Here is a 27,592-nt window from a genome sequence, read left to right as displayed (position 1 = left end):
ACTTCCACTCCACTACATCTCAGAGGCAAATACTGTACTTGTTTCTCCTTTTTTCGGCCATTTGAAATGCAACGCATTGTGAGCTTGTAGATCGGCTATTTTCAAGAGATTATTATACATTTTATACATTTTAAAACATGTGGAATGGGACATTCTGCAAAATAGTAGAGTACTTTCTACTTTTGGTACTTTAAGTACATTTTGATACCAATACCTTTGTACTTTTACATTTTTGAATTCTGAACTTTTATTTGTAACAGAGTATTTCTACATTGCAGTATTGATACTTGTACTAAAATGTGCAGCTTTGTGAATGAGGCCCATTGGGAGTAGGACTCTGGGATACAGTTCACTTGGGATTAGTCTCGCGTGGCCAGACTGTTGACTCCCGCGATTTGCAAATACTCCCGTCATATAGTCTGGGGTAACGGAAGTCTTATGATGAGTATTGGATAAAGCGGATGTGACGCAACCGCTCCCTTGGTGCAGTAGCGATAACAAGTCCTACTGGAAGCGTTATGTCTTCTTTCAATATTTTTTGGGGCGTTATTTCGTATTTCTCTGGTGTTGTTGGTGTTACTTCCATGTTTTCTTAAACTATACACGCATAACAAGAATATGCCGCTCGAATGACTCTGTCTGTGCTAGTGTGCTGCTGTTATGTTTCCAATGGGACTAAAATTCTGTGCAGCAGTGACTACTTCTGAACTCGCCGTTCAGGAGCTGTCGTTCCAGACTCAATATAACATTCGGAGAGTGTGGAATAGTTGTCTGGCTATGCAAGACTACTTGGGATGGACCTGCTATCCGCGGGTCAGCAACGGACACTTAGCTCCTCCCCTGAGTCGCCGGTGTCCATGTCCACCTCGTCTTCCTCGCGGTCAACCGCTCTTCCTCCTTCCGCGTCGTCGTCCTCCTCCTCACCACTTCCTCCCCTCTCTTCTTCTTCTTCTCCTCCTCCTCTCATCATCGTCAGCTCTTCCCCTCCTCCTCCATTGACCTCCGACATCACTTCTCCCGTTCTCCCCCCATCATCTGCACGTGAGCCCCTGACCTCTGCGTCTCCTCCTGGACCGGACGCCGTCTCCTCCATCTCCCCTCTCTTAAGCCTGTCCTCCCTCCAAACCACATCTGCCACCTCTCCTTCTGTCGCTCCATCTTCTCCTTCTCCGGTCAAACCCTCGGCCGTCTTCCTCCACGTTACCGCGTCGTCTCCTCCTCCATTCGACCTCTCTCTGCCTCCGTCCAGCAGGTCTCCCTCCATCTCTAACACTTTGCCCGTCCTGTCTCCCGTCTCTCCATCCATAACTTCACCATCCTGGCTATGTTCTATCTCTCCCGTCATTCTCCTCCCATCCACCTGTCCTTCCACCTCTCCACCCGTGATAGCTGTAATTCCCCAGCCCAGCCTGCATTCAATTTCAATCTGCCCGCCGGTTATGCTTCCATTTATCGCTCCATTGTCCATCCTTTTCTCCCTTTCTCCGTCCGGTTCTCTGCCCGACTCGCGTTCTTCTCCGCCCTGAATTATCCTTCCGTTCGTCTCTCCGCCCGTCCCTCCTCCACCCGTGCTGCATTCCGTCTCTCTCTCATTAATCACCGCCTCCACGGTTTGCCCGGGACTTGGACCCGTCATCGCACCTTGTCCTCCAGACACCGCCCTTACAGACTCCATCACTCTCTCTGTCTGTCCGGTCGTCCCTCCGGTCTGCCCGTCCATCTGTCCGGTCGACTCACCGGTCTGTCCGTCCAGCCCGCCCTGCAGGGCTGCAGCTTCCTGCTGGGCCTGCCTGATGCAGTTCATCCACTGCTGCTTGTTGAAGAGGTCACTGGCCTGCAGGTAGGTGTGGGCGATATGGAAAAATACAATATCACGATATTTTCCCAAACAGTATCACGATAGACGATCTTATCACGATTCTTTTTCATGTTGGTTTTTATGGTTATTTGTCAAGTTACTTAAAGGGGAAGACCACCCATTTTCAATATTGAACTATGTCATTAATATACCTTAGAGGAGTTGTGTGGAAATAGAAAAAAAGTTCCCCCTCTTCTGTGTTGCCTAGAACTGGAGGATTGATTTTGGGGTTTGTATTGTAAAAATTTCCACACAACTCCTCTAAGGTATATTAATGACATAGTTCAATATTGAAAATGGGTGGTCTTCCCCTTTAACAGTACAACAACCATCTACAAGGTAACAAAAACTAAAAGAAAAAGGACCAACAGACCATTTAGACCAGTGGTCCTCAATGTGGGTTCCAGGGACTCTCTGGGTTCCTTTTGGGAGGTCTAAATTGATCCTACAAGTATGTAACTCTGACAGTATACAAATGAAACCACATGGACTCTTACGGGTCTATTTGGTTTCATTTGTATACTGTCAGAGTTAAGGGGAGACCTTGACATTTTAAAGTTTGTGAACTACTGATTTAGACAAAAATGAAGGTTTAAATGAATTCTGCGATGAACCTCTGTATTAACAATTCCCTCATTGTATCACGATATATATACGATATCTCTGGAAAGGCATATGGTGGAGACATTGTATCGTCTCAACGATATTTATCACCATATCGCCCACCCCTACCTGCAGGCACAGAGACTGGAGCTGTCCTCCACTGTGGTACGACACCCTGAAGAAGTTCTTCACTGGAGACAGGAGAGGAGAGGAGAGGAGAGAGGGAGGTTAGTTGCACCACATTTAAACCAGTAATTAGTAATCATTATGTTTTTGTTTTGGTCGTTAATCTCATATAAAATATACTAGCCCTTACCCGTTCAAAGATATGAGCTCCGAAATGATGTGCAGTGTGTGGGTTATGGGATGTGCACTGTGCACACAGTATATGAGGGATGGAAAGTAACTTTAACTGGTGCTTGCATGCTAATATGTAGGAGCATCAATGTAAGAAATACCCGTTCCATTTAACGGCTACAGAGATACTGTGTACCGATCTGCATGATTTTTGGACAACATCTGTAACAGGGCCAGAACCCCCCCCCCCCCCCAGAAGCCTTTGAAGCCTTAGAAATTAAATTAAATAAAAATGAAGATGTATCTCACTTCTCTCTGCGTTGCTGAAAGCTCCGCGAATGGAACCGCCCACTCTGACCTCGCCATCCGATAGGTCCTCCAGCAACAGGTCGCGGATTGGGATTGGCTGACGGCAGAGCTGGTAGCTGACTGGCTGGTCGTTCAGGGAGAGGGCTCGGGTCACGACTAGCACATCTTGAAAGAGAAAAACCTGAAGTTTCTACAGAGAGAGAGAGAGAGAGAGAGAGAGAGAGAGAGAGAGAGAGAGAGAGAGAGAAGATAGTATTGTCATTAGAATGTACTGTGTTGACGGGAAGTTATTTCACTCTAAATTACACCAACCATGCTTGTGTCACCTTTATACTATAATTAATAGAACTTTCAAATGCTTGCGGTCATACAGTCTGGAGCAACAGAAGCTTTGGTAAATTGAGCAAGCGATAAAGCAGATTCCCCACATCCTTACAGCCGCACAAATGAATCCTGATATAAATGAAAATCATGTAAACATATATAGCTTGCTGCTTAGCAGAAAATAAATGGAAATAAAATAACAAAGTCTAAAGATATTTTAAAACATATTTTCATCAACGGAAATGGCCTGCTTCCTCTCTCGGATTTCGGGAGGTGTAGTTCCAGACTCTATATACCTGCAATCGGGAGATTGTGGAATAGTTGTCTGGCTACGCGATACTAGTGAAAACAGGACGCAAACGTACCACTCCGCGCTGGTTCTTCAGCTCGCCGCGGCAGCTGAGCGTTCGGGAGTGCTCGATGAGTGCGTCTCTCTGTCCCTCCTCGCTGTAGGACAGCCTGTTCTTATAGTAGCGGCACTCCGACTCCCCTGCCTGTCTGTTTATCTCTGCCACAATACTCTGAACCATCTGGATCTGCAGGAGAGACACACACAGACACATATTTGGTTCCATTAGTGCAGTGGCTCTGAACCTTTTCAGGCCGCGAGTGACGCCCCGCAAGGCGTTAGCGTGTGAACTTGTTGTGTGAGCTTGTAGTCCGTCCATTTTCACGATCTTTGCCTCTTTATTATATTATTTGACAATTTGGCCAATGTTTGACTCGTTTTTATGGTATGGTTTATTGATTACCTTTGATCTTTTTTCTTTTGAGGTGTTACAGTTTTTTTCGATTGCTAAAACACATTTTTCAAATTTGTAAGTTTTTTTCAAAACTGCACACACAAAACTCCAAACATTACACACAAATTGCTAAACCCTGGCATCCCTTTGCAAAACAACTCTTTGCCATCAAATCTCTTAACATGTTCACAAAATGGAACTCGTGTTTTCATTAGGTAAACACAGCCATATTTTCACATGACACACACATACCATTCATTGAATAAACACAACTAAGCTTTTGGCTGAACACTACCAAGCATGTACAGAACACTGAAGAGCATAATTTAAAACACAATTGTCGAAATGGAACACACCATAAGAATGACCATGGCTCTGGAGAATAAGACATTTCTCCTTTTGTAAAATGACTCAGTGTAGGCCTACTTTTTTCATATCAAACATAAAACAGCATACAAATATGGATCCAAAAAGTTTTGATTTACAGTAGATTTAGGCATCATGCCTCTGGTCAGAGATGGGCACAACAAACAAAAAAATATTTGGAAAGAAATTGGTCAGTACTTGGTCTAATACTGACCAGGATACTGTCACCAAGATACTATCCTGGTGACAGTATACTGGTATTTTGTACCTTTGTATTTCAAATATCTTTTTGTATATTGTGCCCATCTCTGCCTCCGGTTCCTGTCTCAATGTTCAGTTGTGCAACAACTGAACATTGTGTGTGGTTTTTAGACAAGAGGGTGATGTGTAATTGACGCCAGACCCGAAAGTTTCGAGATTTTAATATTTGTGTGTTGTGGATTGATGCTTTGAGATTTTATGTGAGAAGTGTGTGCAAACCTGAAAATTGTGTGTTGTGTTTTGACAACAAGGTGATGTGAAATTGACATCAGAGTGTAAAGAAGGAAAGTCAGAGTCTAATATGATAAGGAAATCTAAAGTAGTAACAAATTGAGCCAAGCGATTGGGGACAGAAGCAAAGGTTGTGAAAATTGTGCCTAATTTTTTCTTTTTGTGTTTTAGCAATCGAAAAAAACTGTACCTCATTTCTTGCCGCTCGACGAGTTTGACGACTTACTGCCTAAGGTCCAGGCCGCCACCGACAAGTTTGAAGACCTATCCTTATTTTGACGCTGGATGACGCTGTTCGCTAGCTTATGGGTTACTAATTATTTCCAGGGTACCCGGAAGGTCACCTGTCACATCGATGATGTAACGGAAGAAAAACAGCTTTTTCCTTTTTTAGGAATTAAAATAAAAAATCACACCCGTGTGAACTGAGCGGTGGTTTCCCCCCCCCCCCCCCCCCCCCTGTGTGTGTGTGTGTGTGTGTGTGTGTGTGTGTGTGTGTGTGTGTGTGTGTGTGTGTGTGGCCTGGCCTGAACAACAGCGCCCCTCCCTTAACATGTGTGGTCAGAAAAGGTACTACACCACAGGCTTGAGGCTACATACAGACCCACATACAAACCCACATACAAACAAACAAACAAACATACCTACACACACGGCCACGCTATGGAGACGGTGTGACCACCGCTCAAAAATAGCCTGTCTATGTGTATGGGAGAGGGTCTGGGCGCAAGCTCGCCGCGGAAGCGGATATCTTTGGTGTGCATCGTCGTGAGTGGACAACTCCAAGACACCCGTGTGCATCTTTTGAGGGCTCCCGCAAGCAGATCAGAAACGTAGAATATTCTATGACTTTTTCAAAGGTTAGTGAAAAACTCACTGTCATATCTGGTGACCCTCTCAAAATCACCCACAGGTTGACAGCCCATGCCAGTATTTAGTATGCCCTCAGAGTTACAGACCGGTAAAAGGTCTATTCGGACACCCGGTGGGACCCCGGAACCACCATTGAGAGGGGGACAATTCGCCCTCCTAGCCCCCAAACCGTGGAATAAACTCCCTGTCGCACTTAGAACAACAGACTCACTCCCTAGCTTCCGCCGTGGCCTCTCACCTCTTCAGTGTTTTACTGATTAGGTGCTTGGTCCACCTACGTTATTTTTTTCTAGATTGATATTTCTATGCAATTGATGTACTGTATTGATGTTGATGTATCGATGTATTACCTTGCTTATTGTAAATGGCTCTGGATTAAGAGCGTCTGCTAAATGCCTAAATTGGTAAAAGTTTAAACTGTGTCTTCTCACCGCCTCCTCCAGCCTCTGTCTGTCCGGGTGGTCGTTGGGCGTGTGCTTCAGGATCTCTCGCAGCAGCAGCGGGTACTTGACCAATCGGCTGCGAGGGATGTCCAGGAAGCTCCACAGGTCCAGCTTCCTGCTGAAGGGAGACAGCAGACAGCGCTGCAGGAAGTCCTCCACGCGCCCGTCCCTCTGCTTCCTCCAGTCCAGCAGGGCCTTGGCCCACACCTGGTTGCTGCAGTAACCCGTGTAGCACTGCAGACACGGCAGCTGATTGGGAAGACAAGAGACATGTAGGCCTGTCACAATTATTACATGATAATCGTCTAATCGCAATTATTTGACATAATTGCAATTATTTTGTCGTAGTTGTCATAATCGTTTCGGATGTTGAAAATGTCATATATTTTCAAACATTTAAAAAAATAGCAGAAATAGCAGATCTGCATGCTCACAACGCGTCGCGATGCGATGCGTTGTGAGCTCGTACATGCAACTTCAAAGCCTACAAGCCAAACAGAAATGTAATTGTCAACGACAAAAAACACAATTAAATCGTCAATCGCAATTAGAGTGACAATTAATCGTCATGTAAAATGTCATAATCGTGACAGCTCTAGAGACATGAAATAACACACACAAGCGCGCACACACACACACACACACACACACACACACACACACACACACACACACACACACACACACACACACACACACCACCCCACACACACACACAGTTAACTCATTATTCTTTTGTCTATTACAGTATAATATATTGTGTGCGTGCGTGCGTATGTACTTAAAGGAGTAGTTCACCTAAAAAGTGACTCAAATACACGCCCCATGAAGCCTTGGATTCACAGTGATTGTGTGTGTGTGTGTGTGTGTGTGTGTGTGTGTGTGTGTGTCTTACCCAGTCCACCAGTATGTGTCCTACATGTTCTGTAGAACCGTCTGGTTGTCTGGCCTGTCTCAGCTGACTCAGCAGATCTGAGAGAGAGAGAGGGAGGGAGGGAGCGGGTTGTTATTTGCCTGGTTCCAGCCCATAGACCCCACCCACTCTCAGAGTGGACTCTTTCTCTGGTCTGGAGCTGAGTACATGAATAGATGCCTTAATGGTCCACGTCACATTGATATAAACCAGTATGCGCACGCCGGTCGGCACCAAATGAACCCCACCGTTCATAGGATGCAATGGATGGCACTCGTGTTTAAAAATGCATTCCATCAAACTTTCAGATGCCGTTTTTCTCCCAGTGTGGAGGAAGAATGCTTAGGATTTTTACTGTAAATTCTCACTCTTGAAATATATAATCCTTAGTTTCTGTTGATTGTAAACAATAATAGCGATTCAAAACAGTTGTCCTTCAAACCCCACCTCTATTCACCGTCATCAGAACAGAGGGAGCGCTCCTCATGATCACCCACCCGATCCACTGGATCACCAGAGCGTCTACTGCTCGCCCAGCTGCAGTCCATGAAGCCTAATTATGCTCCGTCCTGCGACGGTGTCGCGCGCAGAGCCGCAGACCTCCAAGCTCAGAAGGGTTACATTAATGACGCGATGTGAGTTTGTATATCAGCTACTCTTGACGCGGAACACCGTTGCGCAATGAAGTATATATGTCTCGATAAGGGCGCTCCCATGGGAGCACCTCACTAGCACACAAGAGGAGGTTGAATAACCAGTGCTCCCCAAAACAACAGGTTTGGGGATCTGTTGGGAATTGATTACATGATACAGTCAGCTGTGCATTCAGTCTCAATGTTTGTAAACAAATAATTGGTCTATAGGCAGTTTAGCAGCCAAAAAGTTCGGCTGATCCAATGAGCGCAGGGGGTGGGGGTGGGTCTAACGAATATCCAATCAGCGCAGCAGTTGAAACGATTCAAACGAAGTTCACACACGACAGGCACACATACACACACGCGAGCGCGCTGATCGAGTTCACCAAGCTGTTAATGTTGATTACATGTTTCTGGTTCGCGATCGCGCGATTCGCGATCACCGTGCGTCATTTTGTTTTTGTTTTTCTTTTGACTTTACAGTATTACAGTATTTACAATTTTCAGTATTTTATATTGTACTTTTACCTCAATGCAATTATTTGAAAACTTTAGTTACTAGTTCCTTTTTTTTTTACTAGTTTTGAATATTATTACAAAACATACAATGAACACTACAGCCCTATACTGTATACATTTTCACCATTTTAAAATAGACGATCTACAAGCTCACAATGCGTCGCGATGAATCACTAACATTCACTGGATTCAACCCTTCTGTTTTATGATTTCCAGGGAGTGTTTCTAATTTGCTGCAGAATGTCTGATCTCCACTCTATCTAGCTCCAGAACAGAAGCATGTTCTTGCTTCCTCGTTTCACCACTAGAGGGCATTGTTAGCATACAGTACTGTAATCACATAGCCTGGGGCCAGCCTAGATACTAATGCATCTAGCTAACTAACTGCAGTATTCCCTCCTTGTTTTAACATGGCTGGGATGTCTAGCTCAGCTAGGCTAGTAATCACATGCAGACAGGAACAACTTTATGATGTGCTCCTCAAGACCAAAAAGAAAAAAATGAGAAGGAAGAAAACTATATTATCTTAGTTGTTAGCTGTAGTTCATATGGAGTCATCAGAAATAAATACTTTTAATAATTTTAACACATCGCCTGCCAAGTATTAATTAGTTAATTAGTTAATTAATTAGTTAATTCATCCGCCTCAGGGTTTTTCTGTGTTTTTACCGTATTTTGCAGAGCCACGGATCTGTCAGTAACATCCGGCGCTCTTTTCTTCTTTGACCCGGAAAACAAAATGTGTTTGTGTGTGTGTGTGTGTGTGTGTGTGTGTGTGTGTGTGTGTGTGTGTGTGTGTGCGTGTGCGTGTGTGTGTGTACCTTCATGTAGAGGTACCAATGAGTCCAGCGTTCCAAAGATCTGCGTCAGTTCCTGTTCTGTCATGATTGACAGCTTCAACATTGGGTCATGATAAGCCTAAACACACACACACACACACACACACACACACACACACACACACACACACACACACACACACACACACACACACACACACACACACACACACACACACACACACACACACAGTTTACTGTTTAGGCATTTAGCAGACGCTTTTAATCCAAAGCGACATACAATAAGCAGGTATTATTATCAATATAATAAGCAAGATACTATGTCAGTACATCAACAACAATACAACAAATGCATAGGAATATCAATATAGAAGAAAAAATAATAATAACATAGGTACATAGGTAGACCACGTACATGTATACTTTGGTTGGTTGTTTATGAGCAGATTGTAAATGTAACATGATGTGTAAGGGGACGTTGTCTCATATCAACGGAACATGCATCTCAGTCAAAGATTTTTTATGCTATCATATTTTGACGACGCACTAACGAATGATGACGAATGATCTGAAAGTACACCTTAACCTGTGCTTTAAAATAAAAACAGACTGGTATTTACCTTCTTTGCCAACTTCAGATCATCCACTAAGTCTTGTTCTCCCTGAGTTAACTCAAATATCGCCTAAAGAGAGAGAAAGAGAGAGAGAGAGAGAGAGAGAGAGAGAGAGAGTCTCAATATCTTTTATAAATGTAAAATGTTTACTTTAATTGATTTAAAGATTAAATTAGTAAAATAATGACTTTTTTTTTTTTTTACTTTATAATTTTTATCCCACGATTTTGTAACCCATTTTTCACCCAGTGCCAATTGCCTACGTAATCCTGGGCTCTGCTCTCCCTCTGCAGCGCCTGGGGAGACAACGGACTGACCTCATGCTTCCTTCTATGCATGAGGAGCCCAAGTTGCTTCTTTTCACCTGACAGTGGAGATTTCCCTGGTTTGGACGTAGCGCGTGGAAGGAACACGTTATTCCAACCAGTTCCTTTCCCCTCCATCAGGCGCCCCGGCTGAAAAAATAATGACTTTTAACACCCTGAAACTATTATTATTATATAATGATACACACACACACTCTCTCTCTCTCTCTCACTCTCTCTCTCTCTCTCTCTCTCTCTCTCTCTCTCTCTCTCTCTGGGCCTAACCTCTTGTCGTTTTATCTCTCTCGCTGACAGCGGCTGGACGTCGAAGGTGTCGCTCCACAGCTTGCTGTCGCGGCGCTTGGTCACCACGGGGACCGTTGCCGAGGAACGGGGCCCCGTGGCCGAGGAGGGGCGTGTCCAGGGGCGGGGCAAGACCACGGTCTCCGCCCGGCTGTCCGGATGAAAACTGATGGAGCGCTGAGGAGAGGACAGAAATCAAACATAACACACAACATCCTTGTCTCTGTGTCGATACCCTCCAGCTGAGAGGATTGTTCCTCACAACCCTTAGGCCCCGGACACACATTTAAAGCATGTGCTTTATGCTATACCTGGGGGGAGCGTCCAATTCATTCCCTATGGAAGTCACATGTTTTGAAGAGGCAAGCTTGCTTGCTTGTGGCTTAAGGACAGCCTTAGGAAAAGCTTAGAGCAAGTTTGCCTCTTCAAAACATGTGACTTCAATAGGGAATGAATTGGACGCTGCTTTACCCCCTGCCTCCCCCCAGGTAAAGCATAAAGCACATGCTTTAAATGTGTGTCTGGGGCCCAGGATGATAACTGTAATGTGTTAAAACAGTGGTTCCCCAACTTCTAGTTTAGTTTAGTTTAATTTTTGCTAAAGTCTACTATCTTGGTCTCTCTTCCAGTGTCCGATATGACTCTGTCCCCTGATTGACCTTTGTACCTGCAGGGTCTGACCGATCCTTTTGAGGGGCGTGGTTTTAACAGGTGGGAGGAGACTGGCCAGTGAGGTCACCCTGAACAGAGGCTTGACTCGCTTCGTACTGGGCTCCTGCGGACACAAACAGTCAGTCAAACACTGTTCTACACAAAGTAAATTAAAGCAGTGGATCTCAACAGTAAAGAAACCAACATACTGTAGTAAGTGTACTGTATACAGGGTATCTGCACATTTCTGAAGTTACAATTTAATGACTTTTGAGACCTCTTGAATACCAAATTGTCCAAATTGTCAAATATTACATAAGAAAGAGGCAAACACTGTGAAGAATAGCTAATCTACAAGCTTAAAATTACAACGCCTCACAGTGCAAGAGGTTGCATGTACAATATATCTATGTCTTTTGTGTGTGTGTGTGTGTGTGTGTGTGTGTGTGTGTGTGTGTGTGTGTGTGTGTGTGTGTGTGTGTGTGTGTGTGTGTGTGCGCGTGCGTGTGCGCGCGTGCGTGTGTGCATGTGCGTGTTTGTGTGCCTCTGTGTGTGTCTAGGACAGAGAGATAACATAGCTGTGGTTGTGTCTTGTGACCAACACGGCAGTTATGAGAGCTACCAGAGAGAGAGTGTTGTGGGTTGTGGTGGTACAGTAACAACAACATGGTGAGTGGAGTTATTATTACAGTACAGTGAATACATACAGGGGTACAGAGAGAGAGAGAAACAGTGCCAGGGATTTAGTTGTGTGTCTGTGGTGTTGGAGTGACCCAGAGGGCTTACTATGCTCACCACAAACCAACTGTACTTGAGTACAATTTTGAGGTATTTACAATTTTCAATATTTTATATCGTCGTTGCCGGGTGGAAACCTTGTATGTCAAAAACTGTTGGTTTTGTATTTATCATTTTTAAAATGATTTAAACTAGTGAAAACAGCCGATCTACAAGCACACAACGCCTCGCACCGCGAGGCGTTGTGTGCTTGTAGATCTGCTGTTTTCACTACTTTTGTGCGACTGCCTTGGGCGACTGCCTTGGGCTTTACTTTGCGAAAAACATACAAATTTGAAACTTGGAGATACGAGGTTTCTGCCCGAAAGTAACGATATTGTATTCTTTTACCTCATTGCAATTATTTGAAAATGTTAGTTACTTGTTCCTTTTTTTACTAGTTAAGTGTGCCTGCCATGCAATGGCAAAACACTTATTGTAATCCGCCATACTTAATTAATTAATTAATTAATTAAGTTCCTTGCAAATTTGGTGCGCTAATAACTGCCGCACAATTTACGCCACCGCCGCAATATATACATCAAAATGTGCGGCTCGGCCGGGAATGGTGTGCTATTACTTTTCTAAGAGAAAAGTTGTATCGTTTAATTGATATTAATTTATTAGTGAATTAATTTTACCCATTGACTTATAATGGGAATCGCAAAAACTCACATTCAATATTTTTTTTCTCGCAAACCATAGGGGCTACAGTTTCAAAACTTGGAGAGGAGATTTATAATGATATCAAGGATTAAATAAAAAATAATTTCGTCAGTTGGCCTCATGGTGGCGCTATAACAGTCCACTTTACCTTTCGGCCTGTAACTCTTGAACCGTGGGTCGGAAAATTAAAATTCCCTTTTCCCTGGATTCCTTGGGTCATGACGCATCTCCTCATATAGGCCACGCCCATTTGCGTCAGGATAGATTTTCCGCCATTTTGAATATTCTTCAAAACACACTTTTTGCTCCTTTTCCTACATATTTTCTCCAAATGTCACAAAAATCGATACACACGATCTATGGACTCATGCGATAAACATATTTAAACGATATTTTGATAGTCCATACCGTTCTTACGTAACAGGGTTCCAAAGTTAGCGGGAGGAGCCCGTTTTGTAAGAAGTAGCCATAAATCACAAACGAAACATCCAGTCAACACCACATTTTAACCACAAGTGGGGGGCGCTATACTGAACATATACCCAAAAGCATTTCCACTTCGACCCATAGGGGGCACCACAAACGCTCAAAACTTAACCGTTTCATGCCAAAACCTGTTTTTCAGGGGGAACGACCCTCTCAAAACGAAACACAAACGATCTCGGGAGCGACGGGACAACGTAATCGCCTTGCGGAACTTGTGGGAGGAGCCTATTTCTTAAAAACAAGAAACCATATTGCTAATGCTAACACATGCTAATGCTAACAAATGCTAATGCTAACAAAGATGCTAATGTTAACACATACAAGGTTGCACACACTTAGCGAGCTGCAGGCACACTTAAAATTTCTTAGAAATTTTCTTTTCTAGTTTTGATTATTATTACAAAACATACAGTAAACACTACAGCCCAATACTGTATACATTTCGACCATTTTAAAATAGCCGATCTAAAAGCTCACAATGCGTTGCGATGAATTGTGAGCTTGTAGATTGTCTATTTTCAAAATATTTGTATACATTTGAAAACTTGGACATTCTGCATAATGAGTACTTCATACTTTTGGTACTTTAAGTACATTTTGATGCCAATACTTTTGCACTTTTACTCTAGTACCTTTTTAATTCCAGACTTTTACTTAACAGTATTTTTCTACATACAGTAAGTGAAACATGCAAGTACTTTTTGAGCGGTGGTCACAACGCTCCTATACGTGGCCGTGTGTGTGGGTCTGTCTGTCTGTCTGTCTGTCTGTATGTCTGTCTCCGTGTCTGTAGCCTGCAGTAACCTTTTCTGACCACACATGTTAAGGGAGGGGCGCTGTTGCACACACACATACACACACACACACACACACACACACACACACACACACACACACACACACACACACCACCGCTCAGTTCACACGAGTGTGATTTTTTCACCACTGACCACAAACAACCTGATATCTAGATGAGCCGTCTAGTTTTAAAATAAACAGGTCACTCACACCCACTCAACCCACACACACACGCACGTGCACACACACACACACACACACACACACACACACACACACACACACACACACACACACACACGTGCACACACGTGCACACACAAACACGCACGCACGCACACACACACACACACACACACACACACACACACACACACACACACACACACACACACACACACACACACACAGTCATCAATAAGTGCATGTGTGAACATGTTGCCCTGGATATATAGACCTATAGAAAATCTATGATGTGTGTGTGTGTGTGTGTGTGTGTGTGTGTGTGTGTGTGTGTGTGTGTGTGTGTGTGTGTGTGTGTGTGTGTGTGTGTGTGTGATTGGGGTCAGCAGGTCTTTTCTGTGCCCTGGGAAACATCAGTGTGAATAAAAGACCAACTTCATCACACAGACAGAGTGGTGGGATATACTCTGAGTGTTAATACTCTGTTAGGGCACGCTGAGCTCACACCAAACTATGCCTGCCGGCCGATAAACTCTGATAAAACTAAAAAGGTTGTGCGGATTCTAAAAGAAACGCTTGCAACACTTCCTAAAGGTCAAGGATGTTCACGATCACAACACCAGAGGCAGCTCCACTAATCATCATCAACGTAGATTTAACACTAAACAAGGCTCTAATATGGGTGACCATAGCTGAGTGGTTAGGGAGTCTGCCTGGGGAACCAGTTCCCCTGGTTGTCCCTGGTTCGATTCCCGGTCAGGCAGCAATGTGTCAATGTGTCCCTGAGCAAGACCTTAACCCAAAATTGCTCCCCGAGCGCCTATGTATGGCTGCTCACTGCTCCTAGTTGTTATAGGATGGGTTAAATGCAGAGATAAATCTCACGTATGTGCAAATGTACGCGACAAAAACAGTCCCGAAGGCGCGGGACCATATTCTCTTCTCTCTCTAATTTGTTCTCCTGCTATACCACCAACATGTGGAACGCCCTTCCGCAAGCCTCAAAGGAGAGCAAATCCCTAGCCTCCTTCAAAATCGGTATGAAAAGTCACCTTCAGACAGCTGCTACCCGTAACTTGTAAATAGACTAAGCCCCCATGCTCCCCCCCACCCTTTTTTCTGCCTTTGTATTCGATGTTACGCTTTTTCTGCTTTTGAATTGATATTATCCTAGATAAAGTACTATGTTCTATCCGTCTGTCTTTCAATGTTATATGAGATACTTAAAGTGTGGTTCCTGTGGAAATAAGCCACAGTGCTTTCTAGGATCTCCTTTTAGTTGACCTTGTACCAGTGATTTGTACTGTTATGAAACTGTACTTCTTTTCTATTGCAAACTTCTAATAAATTATTCAATCAATCAATCAAAACACATTCTGTCCCATGAACCAGTGATGCACCTGTTAATCACTTTCAGGCCCCTCCCCGTATCCCACACCGCCTTGTCTTGACATAGCCAGGCAACCACTGACACACCTTGGTATCTGTCACTCCTTTTCAAGCCCCTTCACTCCCCGTAGCTTGTAGATTAGCAATCACTTTGTCTGTACCAGACCAACTTCACCACACATACTGTATGTACATGGTTACTCTAGTCTACAGCAAAGGTAGTGTTTGATTCCGTCGACTAAAACTATGACGAAAGATGTTCGTCGACTACCTTTTTTCACTGACGAAAACTAAATGGAAACTAAATAAAAACTAAGCTATTATGACTTAAACTAAGATTAAATATATTGACAATTTCATCTGCTCTGAAAATAGCAGATCTACAAGCTCACAACGCGTCGCAGCATGATGCATTGTGAGCTTGCTATTTTCAAAGTATAAAATCAGCCATTACGACACCATCAAGGCCCGCCAAAATACATTTTCGTCAACAAAATCAATCTGTAGATTTAGTCGACTAAAACTAAATCATTTCAGATGACTAAAATATGATTAAAGTCTTATTAAAAAGACTAGGACTAAAACAAAATTGATAATTTGCTGCCAAAATCAACACTAAGCAAAGGTTCTCAAACGTCTTTGTCTCAGGTCACCCCTGTGAATAACTGTCATCCACTGCACCCCTGAATTACATTGATACTAGCACCTTATATATTACGGTACGTAAATATGTAAATCTTTCCCCGTGAGATACAGCATGTGTCACGATGAAAACGTGAGAGAGTGTCTGTTTCCATTAGGACAGATTGAAGTAACTTTACAACGACATTTAACCACTTGAGACGCATCATCCCTGTTCTGGAGAGACATTCACTATAAATAGCAGATTAAAAAAAAAGAAAATCAAAGTATCCTGAGGCACCCCTGGACTTGTGTCAAGGCAACCCTAGGGTGCCACGGGCCACGGCACTCACTTTGAGAAACTCTACACCACTCACACATACTGTACATGCCTGTCTACATTACTCAGACCAACTACCATACCTGCACTTGCTTCCCCATGTTGTGGCTCTTTTCTTTACTAAAAGGCTCCACGGAACAACCCGGTTTAGTCCGACACTTGTCCTGGTACATGTAGAGCAGTGTGTCCCTGGTAGCAACCATGCCGTCCTGGGTTAGTAGGCTGCTGTTTAAACACAGTCGGTCCCCCTGCTTGCCTATAGTATACTCACTGATGTTTTAACACTACGGGAGCCTGTCGGCTGTGGGATCAATACCAGACTGCATCCAGTGAACATAATGGTTGGTTTAAATCCAACACATAACCTCCTTTATACACAGATCTCTCTCCCTCTCCCTTCCTCTCTCCCTCGCTTTCACTCTACCTCCCTCTCTCCTTATCACCCCCCCCCCCCCCCGCTCTCTATTTTCTATTTTATTCTCTATAACCATCAACATGATGTATTGGCATGATAAGTAGAATTCTAATTTAAAAAGTAAGATTAATAAACCACAATCTAACATATAATTTTCCGAATGTCTGTCTGTCTGTCTGAGTGTCTGTCTGTCTGTCTGAAACCGCGTTTCTCATCAGTGGCTGGAGCAATTGATCTGAAATCGCTGGCCCTGGGTTCTGGCCCTGTTACATATGTTGTCCAAAATCATGCAGATCGGTACACAGTATCTCTGTAGCCGTTAAATGGAAAGGGTATTTCTTACATTGATGCTCCTACATATTAGCATGCAAGCACCAGTTAAAGTTACTTTCCATCCCTCATATACTGTGTGCACAGTGCACATCCCATAATCCACACACTGCACATCATTTCGGAGCTCATATCTTTGAACGGGTAAGGGCTAGTACAATACAACACAAGAACAAAAAAATGGAAGTGAAGTAATTCAAAAGATGAATTAAAGTGATAATATACATAGTATATGAGTGTGTGTATCTCAAACAAAAATGACAGCCCTGTCTGTCTCACATTTGATTATCATGTGTACACACACACACACACACGCACGCGAACGCACGCACACGCACGCACACACACATTTCAATCATTTATTTATGTCCACATAAGAGATACAATACAAGGACACAAATATTACAAGGTGCTTTAAATAATGTACAGTCGTCAAAATAATCTTGGACTAGTATCCAATACCCACACACCATTCAAGGGTACAAGTAACCACGCCTTTGCCATTTTTGGCGACTACCGATAGTAGAAGAGATTGCACAGAATTTTGCAAGCTGTTTAGCTGCTTTTTTGGCATCCCAAGTTGTTGGAAACCTTTTACAACCAACCTATGTACATGTCCAAGGCTACCAAAGATGAACACAAATAGATTGCACCTATAGCCTAACTCTGTGATGGTTCGTAGGAGCGGCTGGTATTTAATGACTTTAGTCATAAAGGCTTCCTCTTAGCTAGAATCAAAGGTACAGGCCACTTCAAGAATGGAAACTGATTTGTCTCCTTCATTGACAACAACAACATTTGGTGTATTAGCAGAGAGATGTGCAAATATTTCTGGATTTTCTGTACAGAGATGAAACATGGAAGGTTTGACACAGGAATGTTTGTACATTCTCACAGACAGTGCAACATGTTTAGATATGTCCTTTGTTATGAGATCAACTATTGTGTTGTGGCGTGCTATGTAAAGTCCTTTATAGGCATAGCAGCCATTCAGAATGTGTGACATGGTTTCTGTAACAAGCCCTGTGGTGTGATGCAAACAATAAGGTGCATGGGTGGAGGGGACCTGTAACCTGGCTTTTACTGTAAAGGTGATAATGTCCTCATTGAGAGCAGTGTTCCTGAGAAATTAATGGGAAACAGAGAGATCTGCATAGGGAAGATGCTAGTTTCCCCTGGAGTTTGAGTCCAGTCCAGTCCTCATGCACGCACGCACGCACGCACGCACGCACGCACGCACGCACGCACGCACGCACGCACGCACGCACGCACGCACGCACGCACGCACGCACGCACACACACACACACACACACACACACACACACACACACACACACACACACACACACAGGAAATGTGTCCCAGATCCTACCTTCCTCCATTGTTATGTACCGTACACCTCACAACTTCCTGCGTTTGTGTGACCATGGAAAGTTGGAAATCAGTAAGTGTGTGTGTGTGTGTGTGTGTGTGTGTGTGTGTGTGTGTGTGTGTGTGTGTGTGTGTGTGTGTGTGTGTGTGTGTCCTATAAAGAATCATAGAGAGCTGCCAATCATAGAACAGTAGAGAGAAACTCTTTAACACATGTGCACGCCTGCGCGGGGGCACACACACACACACACACACACACACACACACACACACACACACACACACACACACACACACACACACACACACACACACACACACACACACACACACACACACACACACACACACACACACACACACACACACACACACACCCACTCTGACCACTAGTTTGCCGGTGGTAACAATGTTTATCGGCAGCACACAATCGTCCAGCTGGCCTGTTGCTAAGCGACCGAACAGGTGGGTCTGGTGAAAAGCTACAACCCACCAAAAGAACACATGGCTTTCATTGAATTATATTGTAATTTTTTTTGCCTTTTTATTTTCGGTACGTACACCAAATCCAGTCCACATGGTTCTCCAAATTAAGGGGCAAGTCAAGGCTGATATGATATCGTGTTTGCTGGTTAGATATGGCTGTCTTTTGTCATACTTGTCACATTGTCAGGACAACATGGCTGACAACACCCACGAGAAAGTGTCTCATCATCAGGGTGATGTTCAAGTTCACACTACGGAACTTCAATCACCGCCTGTCGCTTGAGAAGTGTATCTTAACGGTTTATCTCCCGCAACTGTTACAGAAGATAGATTGTCATATCATTACATTTATGGTATAAAAACTCATGGATTAAAGTTCTCAGACGCCACACGACTGATTTCAGTCATTTGGATTCTGTAGCAGGCACGTGCACAGACTGCACACATAGACATCAAAGGGGGCTTGAGCTCCTGCCCTTTTATCCGTCTGTAAAAATTGCCCTCTCCAGACCATGAATGCAGTTTTTACTACGTATGGTGAAAGAAATGTAAACACCCCCTTTCCATGCCATAACTGAAGGCAGAATTCAAGGGAATTGCCTTGTCCAAACTCTCCAGAACTTGAATGCAGCATCTTATATTGAAAGAATTGCCCTCTCTGTATAGAAATCCATGCCATACGCCATATCTCCAGTATTGACTTGATTATGCTTAGTTCAGTGTGGGATCAAGCACTGTGACGCGTTGTGAGCTTGGAGGTCGGCTATTTTCGATATTTTCACCAAAATATTTTCTCTAAAATGCTCTGCACATCCCTGTTCAGTAGAAGTCAGCATGTTTTCTATGGAAGCGTGTCATGAACCAAAAACAGGCTATCTACAAGCTTACAACACGTCGCAGACAGTGCGACAAGTTGTACTGTAAGCTTGCAGCTGTTTCACAAATTGTAGATTAGGATTTTTAGCCTAACAAAATTCTATTTTGCTTTAATCCATGAGAATTATTGTAGATGTGAAATCTAAACACTAAAAGGCAAAAATGTGATACTCTCTGAGTTACAAATGGATGAAGTAATGCAGACTTTACTGTGTGCTATGCCGTACGATTTCCGACCTTTAAATCTGTAATGAGTTCGTTCACGTCTGTTTGTCTCTCTTGTTGACTGTGTTGAAGTGTGAAGTGAAGGATTTCCCTGTTTTCTTCCTAGCAGGAAAGTAACAGTTGTTTGTGTGTTGTTGTTGCTGTTGGTCGCCCTGAGCTACAGCAGCGATCAATAGCAATCACAAACCAAATCACACACACAGAGAGAGAGAGAGAGAGAGAGAGAGAGAGAGAGAGAGAGAGAGAGAGCTGTGTTTGTGTTTACAGTAACAGACACATGTCAGGCTGGCACGTGTCTGTTATTGTACACACAAAAAAAAAAAAAAGAAGAGAGAAGACACACACACACACACACACACACACACACACACACACACACACACACACACACACACACACACACACACTCCACTTACTCTCAAAGACCTGTGAGTAATAATACCAACAAAATAGTCTCCAATATGAACTCATTGTCTGACTCATTAAATGGTTGTGGGTGAGGTCTGTCCCCTCCCTCTCCACTGTGAAGGAGTGTTCTGTCCTGTTGGAGCCAGACAGAGGATAATAACTTATGTGAGTGACATTTTTCAATTCATATTGAATGGAAGGAACCACGGGCCCCCCTCCCCCTCCCCCGATTCCGAAAATACCCGACCGTCCGTGTTTTATCATAATCACTTTGGGCTGGGTCGGAATCGGACGTAGTATCTCGGAACTCAGGTCCGTCTATCATTATGCGTAATAATACCCGAGTGGATCCCAGAAGACCCGCACTACTGTGTGACTGTGTGGGTAAGAGTGGCAACAATTACAACAACAATAGCTTATAAAAGCAACCCAGATAAGAACAAGCAGGATAGCCATCGCCCCGTTGCCTGGTTGGTGCACACCCTCTGTCCATGACAACTATCCTGTGCACAATGTAGTCGCTGTGACAACACTCCTTCATACTGTAGTAGAAACACTCATCCTTGACTATTACAACAGTATCCTCCATGGCATGGCACACACAGGCAACTGGCGGACCGCTGGTTAATATTGGATTACCAATATATTATTGATTTCAACTGTGTTACAATTACAAACATGCAAACATGACCCACTTTAATTACTTCTATATTAGTAGCTTAATGACTAACTAGTATAGTATGAGTATGATGCATATGAATAGCCTATATTATATTGCGACCATAGGTCGCAAGTTTAGTATGTGAACGGTCACAGCATGTCCGTATGTATATGTATGTATCTCTGTCATGCCTAACACTGTGGTTCCATGGGTACCAAATTCTCCTTTTTATTAACTCAAGAATCCCATTTCATGTAATTTCTATCTCTGGGAAAACAAATTATATTGTAAAATCAATGTTAATTTAACTCTGAGAGTGTACAAATGGACCGATTAGGGTACATTTGGTTCTGAATTACAGACTATTTGGTTCCTATCATTTAGCTGGGGACCCCCTGGAACTCCCTCAAGGACCCCTTGGTGTCCCCGGACCGCTGTCCTACACACTCTATGTCTGTGTGTGTGTGTGTGTGTGTGTGTGTGTGTGTGTGTGTGTGTGTGTGTGTGTGTGTGTGTGTGTGTGTGTGTGTGTGTGTGTGTGTGTGTGTGTGTGTGCGTGCGCGCGTGTGTGTGTAAGAGGGAGAGTGAGAAAGCACAACAGCAAAGTTTATTTACTTCTGAACAGTCAAAAATGTTTCCTTTCACTTGCAACTTTGTTGCGTGATGCCAGCTGAGGGGGAAGCGTCCCTCGTTCCTATTCCACATTGTAGCCTATCCAGTGAGCAGTGGCATCGGTTCTGTAGCATAGCCTACACTACACACAGCACTAGCACTGATTAGCATGCTCTGTAGCAACAAGTGTAACAACTATAGCCAACTCCCCAGCGGTCACGGAGGCACTGCTTTTGTCCAATGCCCAATTTATTGAGCTAGCTTACACACCACCTGGAGCAAATGTATTAACGAGCGAGCAACACACAGTCCGCGCTGTGTTTCTGCTGACTGACTGAGATCACAATGGCTCCGTTCAGCCTGCTGCAGAGTGCTGAGTGAATTGGGACTTTAAGCAAGGACGGCTACGGCAGTCTGCTACGGTAACCGGAAATGGATCAGTGCTTTATAGATAAACATGCTTGCCGTCACAGCCCATCCTACACCGGCAGAAACTAGCTTTCCACGCAGTGTCTGCTGCATGGACGCGTCACCATGGGAACCAGAGTTCAGTAAAAGGGGTGGGAACCCGTCGCCGATGTCTGTTTTTTTTATTTTGACTGCTACGGCGATTGCGTCATAGCAGCCTATCTGAGCCGTCCTGAAAACCATCTTTGCTTAAACTCCCTAATGACAGAGGGGAGAAGAGGCATGCAGGCAGGCGGGGCAATTGGTCTTTGGAACAAACACTGTCTTTGAAAATATAAGCCATTGGCATTGCTCTGAAACGTACATAAGATAAAGAGACAGCTAGGAAATAAAACGGCAACCTTCCCACGGTAAATTAAAGTGGACAGCATTAGTCACATGCATATATGATCCAGAACATATAACATCCTTTATCAAACATAAAGAACTGGGCTTACATTGATGTCCAGACTGCAGAGGCTCAGAGACTCTGCTTCTCTCTGCTCCTGTTTCCTCTTCTTCTGTAACAAAAAAAGCGCATACAGTACATGATAGATCATCCAAACACTGGTCAGAAGAAGGCTACATTATGCGGTTAAACCGGATACAACTGATGCACATGTAGGTATATCAACACACAGAGGAATATGATGACATACTACTATACAGCAATTTGACAGTTGATTTTTTTCTCCACTTCTCCTCCCCCCTTATAGCTACTCAAGGATAGATGAAACATGGTCTTCTCCCGATAGACAGACTGCCCATGCTACAGTAGCTGAGACAGAACAGAATTTGCCAACTTTTTTGCATTTGTCTTTTGCGATCGTCTCAATTGCAGGCCACACACACACACGCACGCACGCATGCACGTACAAACACACACACACACACACACACACACACACACACACACACACACACACACACACACACACACACACACACACACACACACACACACACACACACTCACACATATATAGATAGTTTCTACAATAGTGTGTCGGTTTACAACAACCACAACCAATTTATAATTACATTCAGAGCGTGGAGGATACTCCATTCTGATTGGCTGGAGGGTTCAACACACACACACACAAACACACACACACACACACACACACACGCACACACACGCACACACACACACACACACACACACACACACACACATGCACAGTTTTGCACACACGCGCACACACAATACACACAATAGCAGTAACCCGTAAGTATGTAGTAGCAGCTAAAAGGGACGTGATTCTAGCCAGCATGTCTGAGTCCTATAGAAAGAGGCCATTATACGTGTGTGTGTGTGTGTCTGTGTGTGTGTGTGTGTGTGTGTGTGTGTGTGTGTGTGTGTGTGTGTGTGTGTGTGTGTGTGTGTGTGTGTGTGTGTGTGTGTGTGATTGTTTAGGCTTATCAGATATCTATGTTTTTATGTTATTGTTTAGGCTTATCAGATATCTATGTTTTCATGTCTTTGTGTTATCATTTTGACTATAGCATGTAAACTAAACCTAGATAAAAACTGTAGAGAAGAGTGCGGGTAGAGAACGTTTAGAGTCACACAGCTCGGTCTAGCTGCGTTTAACAATAGAAGGAAGTTTGATGTTTTGTCGATGCATTGTGTTCGGTCTGCCGGATATTACCTCCTCCACGTTACCTTTAACATACTACTACCAACGCACAAACACCTTAAAGCAGGGGGTCTTCAACAGGGGAGGTCCTCAGAGTTACTACGGGGGGGCCGCCAAACCTTTGAGTGATGAACTTTATTTGTTTTTTCTACACGAACCACTTGAACCCTAGCATCTATTCTGAGGAGAACTTCAGCCAAAAATAGCAGATCTATAAGCTTTACAACGCCTCTTCGCGCAAGGTGTTGTGAGCCCCCCCCCCCCACACACACACACACAGATTAGCAATGATTCCTGAACAATCAACACAATATGTAAAAAGTATGATGTTTTAGTTTTAGTAACATTGCTGTTCTACATACTGCCATCAAATCAAAGATTTGAACGCTTTAACCTTTGATTTTATAAGAAATATCCCACACTATGATTCTATGAAAGATGCTTCTGAACATACTGTATTGCTAGTTTGACCGTTCCAAATACTCCTAGCCAGTGGTTCTCAAAGTCGATTCCAGGGACTCTGTGGGTTCCATTAGGCCGAGGGTCTAAATTGACCCTTACAAGTCTGTAAGAGTTAAGGGGAGACCTTGACATTTGAAAGTTAACCGGCGGAAATAGAGCTGTCACGATTAAAATGTTTAATTGACGATTAATTGTCACACAAATAATTGCAATTAACGATTTAATTATGTTTTTGGCATTGAAGACTGGAACCTATGAATACAAGCTTAATTTCTGTTTGCCACTTAGGCTTCATAATCACAAACTGCACAGCCTCAGGGCAGATGACTGACATATTTAATCATTTTATACTTCATTCTTTTTTGAAAATAGCGTAAATAGCCGCGTATATATGCTGTTTCCGCAATTTTTCCACATTTTTCAACATGGAAACGATTATGACGATTGTGCAAAAATAATTGCGATCAGACGATTATGTAATGATTGTAACAGGCCTAGACACGCATGGCTTCTATGGAATCAAAATGACTAAAATCAGTTTGAGAACTTTAATCCGTGCAATGAATCAACCAAATATAGTAAAGAGAATTAAGCAAACATGGCATTAAAGCCTCTATCATAGTCCAAGGTGAAGAGCTATCACCTCACAGCGGTGTAGTTTTCTAGCTATCACCTAAAAATGTATAACAAAGCCGGTGATAGCTAGAAAACTACACCACGGTGAGGTGATAGCTCTTCACCCTGGACATGATAGAGGCTTTACACACACATGACAATATCTGTAGGGCTGTCACGATTATGACATTTTACATGATGATGAATTGTCACTCAAATAATTGTGATTGACGATTTAATTTTAGTTTTTGGCGTTGACAATTACATTTCTGTTTGGCTTGTAGGCTTTGAAGTTGCATATGGCAGATATGACATATAGTAGGCCTATAACCTAAATATAAGAAAGTATTTGACAACTTTATATTTAGAAAAAAGACAGTGGAAATAGATATCTACAAGCTCGCGACGCGTTGTGAGCTTGTAGATCTGCTATTTCCACTATTTTTGAAAATGTTTGAAAATATACAAACATTTGAATATATAACATTTTTCAACATGTAAACGATGATGACGATTATGACAAAATAATTGCGATTAGACGATTATGTAATTATTGTGACAGGCCTAAATATCTGCTCACTAATCTGCTAACCACACACACACACACACACACACACACACACACACACACACACACACACACACACTGACCCGGCGGTGGTGAACGAACAGACAGCATCCCATCATCGGCTCCTCTCCTTTTCTCCTTTCACTCCTCTTTTCCTCTCCTCCTTCTCTGTTCTTCTCTTCTATCGTCCTCTCTCTGATCTGCGTTCTTCCCTTCTTCTCTCCGTTCCTCCTGTCCGCTCTTCTCTCGCTCTCTCGTCCCGAGTCAATTCAGCTTCTTTGTTCTTCCTCACCTCTCTCTCTCTCTCTCTCTCGCTCTCTCTCTCTCTCTCTCTCTCTCCCTCCCTACATTCTGAGTCTCTCTGCCTTCTCTCCTCTGGACCAGAGTCTTCTCAGTGAGGCAGGAGAGACCTGGGAACCGTTCACACAACAGGAACTCAACTCCAGACCGTTGTGCGTGTGTGTGTGTGTGTGCGCATGCGCGTGCACGCGCACGCGCGTGTGCGTGCGTTGTATTTTGCTCTCCTTTGTGTGTGGTCAACCTGTTCCCGCTTAATAAACAGGAAATGACAGTTGCCGGAGGAAACAAGCCGTAGCTATAATTAGGAAGTAAGTAAAGGAGACTTCAAGACACTGCTAATGGACACACACGCATACACGCGCGCACACACACACACACACACACACACGCACACGCACACGCACACGCACACACATAGAGTTGTAGCTCTGTGTTGTTTTTGTACTTTGAGCATATACCGGTAGAGCATCTTACCCCTCTGAGCCTCCATCTGTCAGGGGAGGGGAGGAGAGGGAAAGACGTCTTCTTTTTGACAGACGGCCTGAGAGAGAGAGAGAGAGAGAGAGAGAGAGAGAGAGAGAGAGAGAGAGAGAGAGAGAGAGAGAGTTAAAGCTTAGTAAATCTGAGATGTGATTGAATACTTTTTTGGGGGGGTAAATTGTCATGTTAACGAACCTTTATGATAGATTATTTTAACAGCAAAACTATAGCAGCAATCTGCAGTGTTTGGGGATGAAGGAATAGTAGCTATAGTTGGTGCTATAGTAATCTCTAGTTTAAAGTTAGTGATATGGTAGTCTCTAGTTTAAAGTTGATGATATGGTAATCTCTAGTTTAAAGTTGGTGATATGGTAATCTCTAGTTTAAAGTTGGTGATATGTTATTCTCTAGTTTAAAATTGGTGATATGGTAATCTCTAGTTTAAAGTTGATATGGTAATCTCTAGTTTAAAGTTGGTGATATGGTAATCTCTAGTTTAAAGTTGGTGATATGTTATTCTCTAGTTTAAAGTTGGTGATGTGTTATTCTCTAGTTTAAAGTTGGTGATATGGTAATCTCTAGTTTAAAGTTGGTGATATGGTAATCTCTAGTTTAAAGTTAGCCCCATATAGAACCTCACCCTCCACTGCATACTGTTGTGCTCCAAGATGAGGTCCTACCGGGGTATCCCCAGGCTGGGGTAGAATGCCTCCACGGTGAGGTAGAAAACACTTTTCCCGAAATTGTATCCAAAAAGTAAAGGTAGTTCCACGCTCCCAGACTATGGTTTTCCATCCCATGGATGGTACATAAAACATGCACTACGGCATGAAACAACCGCTTACATTGCTAGTTTTGCCATTCAACCGGAACTCCCCCCGCGGGAGTTGCCAGTACTGCTCCTTATTCTGCTACAATGGGAAAGGAGCAGTACTGGCACCTGGCCGTAGTGCATGTTTTATGTACCGTGGGATGGAAAACCATAGTCTGGGAGCGTGGAACTACCTTTACTTTTTGGATACAATTCCGGGAAAAGTGTTTTCTACCTCACCGTGGAGGCGTTCTACCCCAGCCCGGGGATACCCCGGTAGGACCTCATCTCGGAGCACAACAGTTTGATCCTATTTGTTCATATACATATTTTTGCGATGACTTGTTTTGTCTTTGTCTTTTGGTTTTGTTATGACCTTGGTGGGAGGCCGTAGGGTGTGGGCATGGGAAAATAACATGCCGAATACAGTACAATGCATATGTATGTATATTGTCTGTTTGTTACACATGGAAAATATAAATAAAGTGAAATAAAAAAGAAAAGACTGCACGTGAGTCAGACGAGATCTGAAACGTGAGTAGATGTATTCACTGTTATCATCACTGTCAGGGCTGT

General features: G+C 43.5%; 1 protein-coding gene across 1 annotated transcript; it reads right to left on the bottom strand.

Annotated features, from left to right (window-relative positions):
• Nucleotides 1-814: 814 nt before the first annotated feature.
• Nucleotides 815-25,564, bottom strand: arhgef3 (Rho guanine nucleotide exchange factor (GEF) 3; the record flags this gene model as incomplete). The annotated part of the gene is made up of 12 exons (XM_080728140.1): nt 25,509-25,564; nt 22,599-22,661; nt 11,065-11,172; nt 10,380-10,574; nt 9,796-9,858; nt 9,197-9,293; nt 7,204-7,280; nt 6,297-6,557; nt 3,757-3,927; nt 3,068-3,257; nt 2,591-2,652; nt 815-1,834 (listed from the first exon to the last, which is right to left on the bottom strand). The coding sequence occupies exons 1-12, from the start codon at nt 25,542-25,544 to the stop codon at nt 815-817; spliced, it is 2,343 nt and encodes a 780-aa protein (XP_080584266.1). The 5' UTR covers nt 25,545-25,564.
• Between the last annotated feature and the right edge of the window lie 2,028 nt (nt 25,565-27,592).

The sequence above is a fragment of the Nannobrachium achirus genome (genome assembly GCF_963921795.1).
Source record: "Nannobrachium achirus genome assembly, chromosome: 6".
Classification (NCBI taxonomy): domain Eukaryota; kingdom Metazoa; phylum Chordata; class Actinopteri; order Myctophiformes; family Myctophidae; genus Nannobrachium; species Nannobrachium achirus.
Note: the sequence above shows the minus strand (reverse complement) of the source record. Positions and strands in the feature narration are given on the sequence as shown.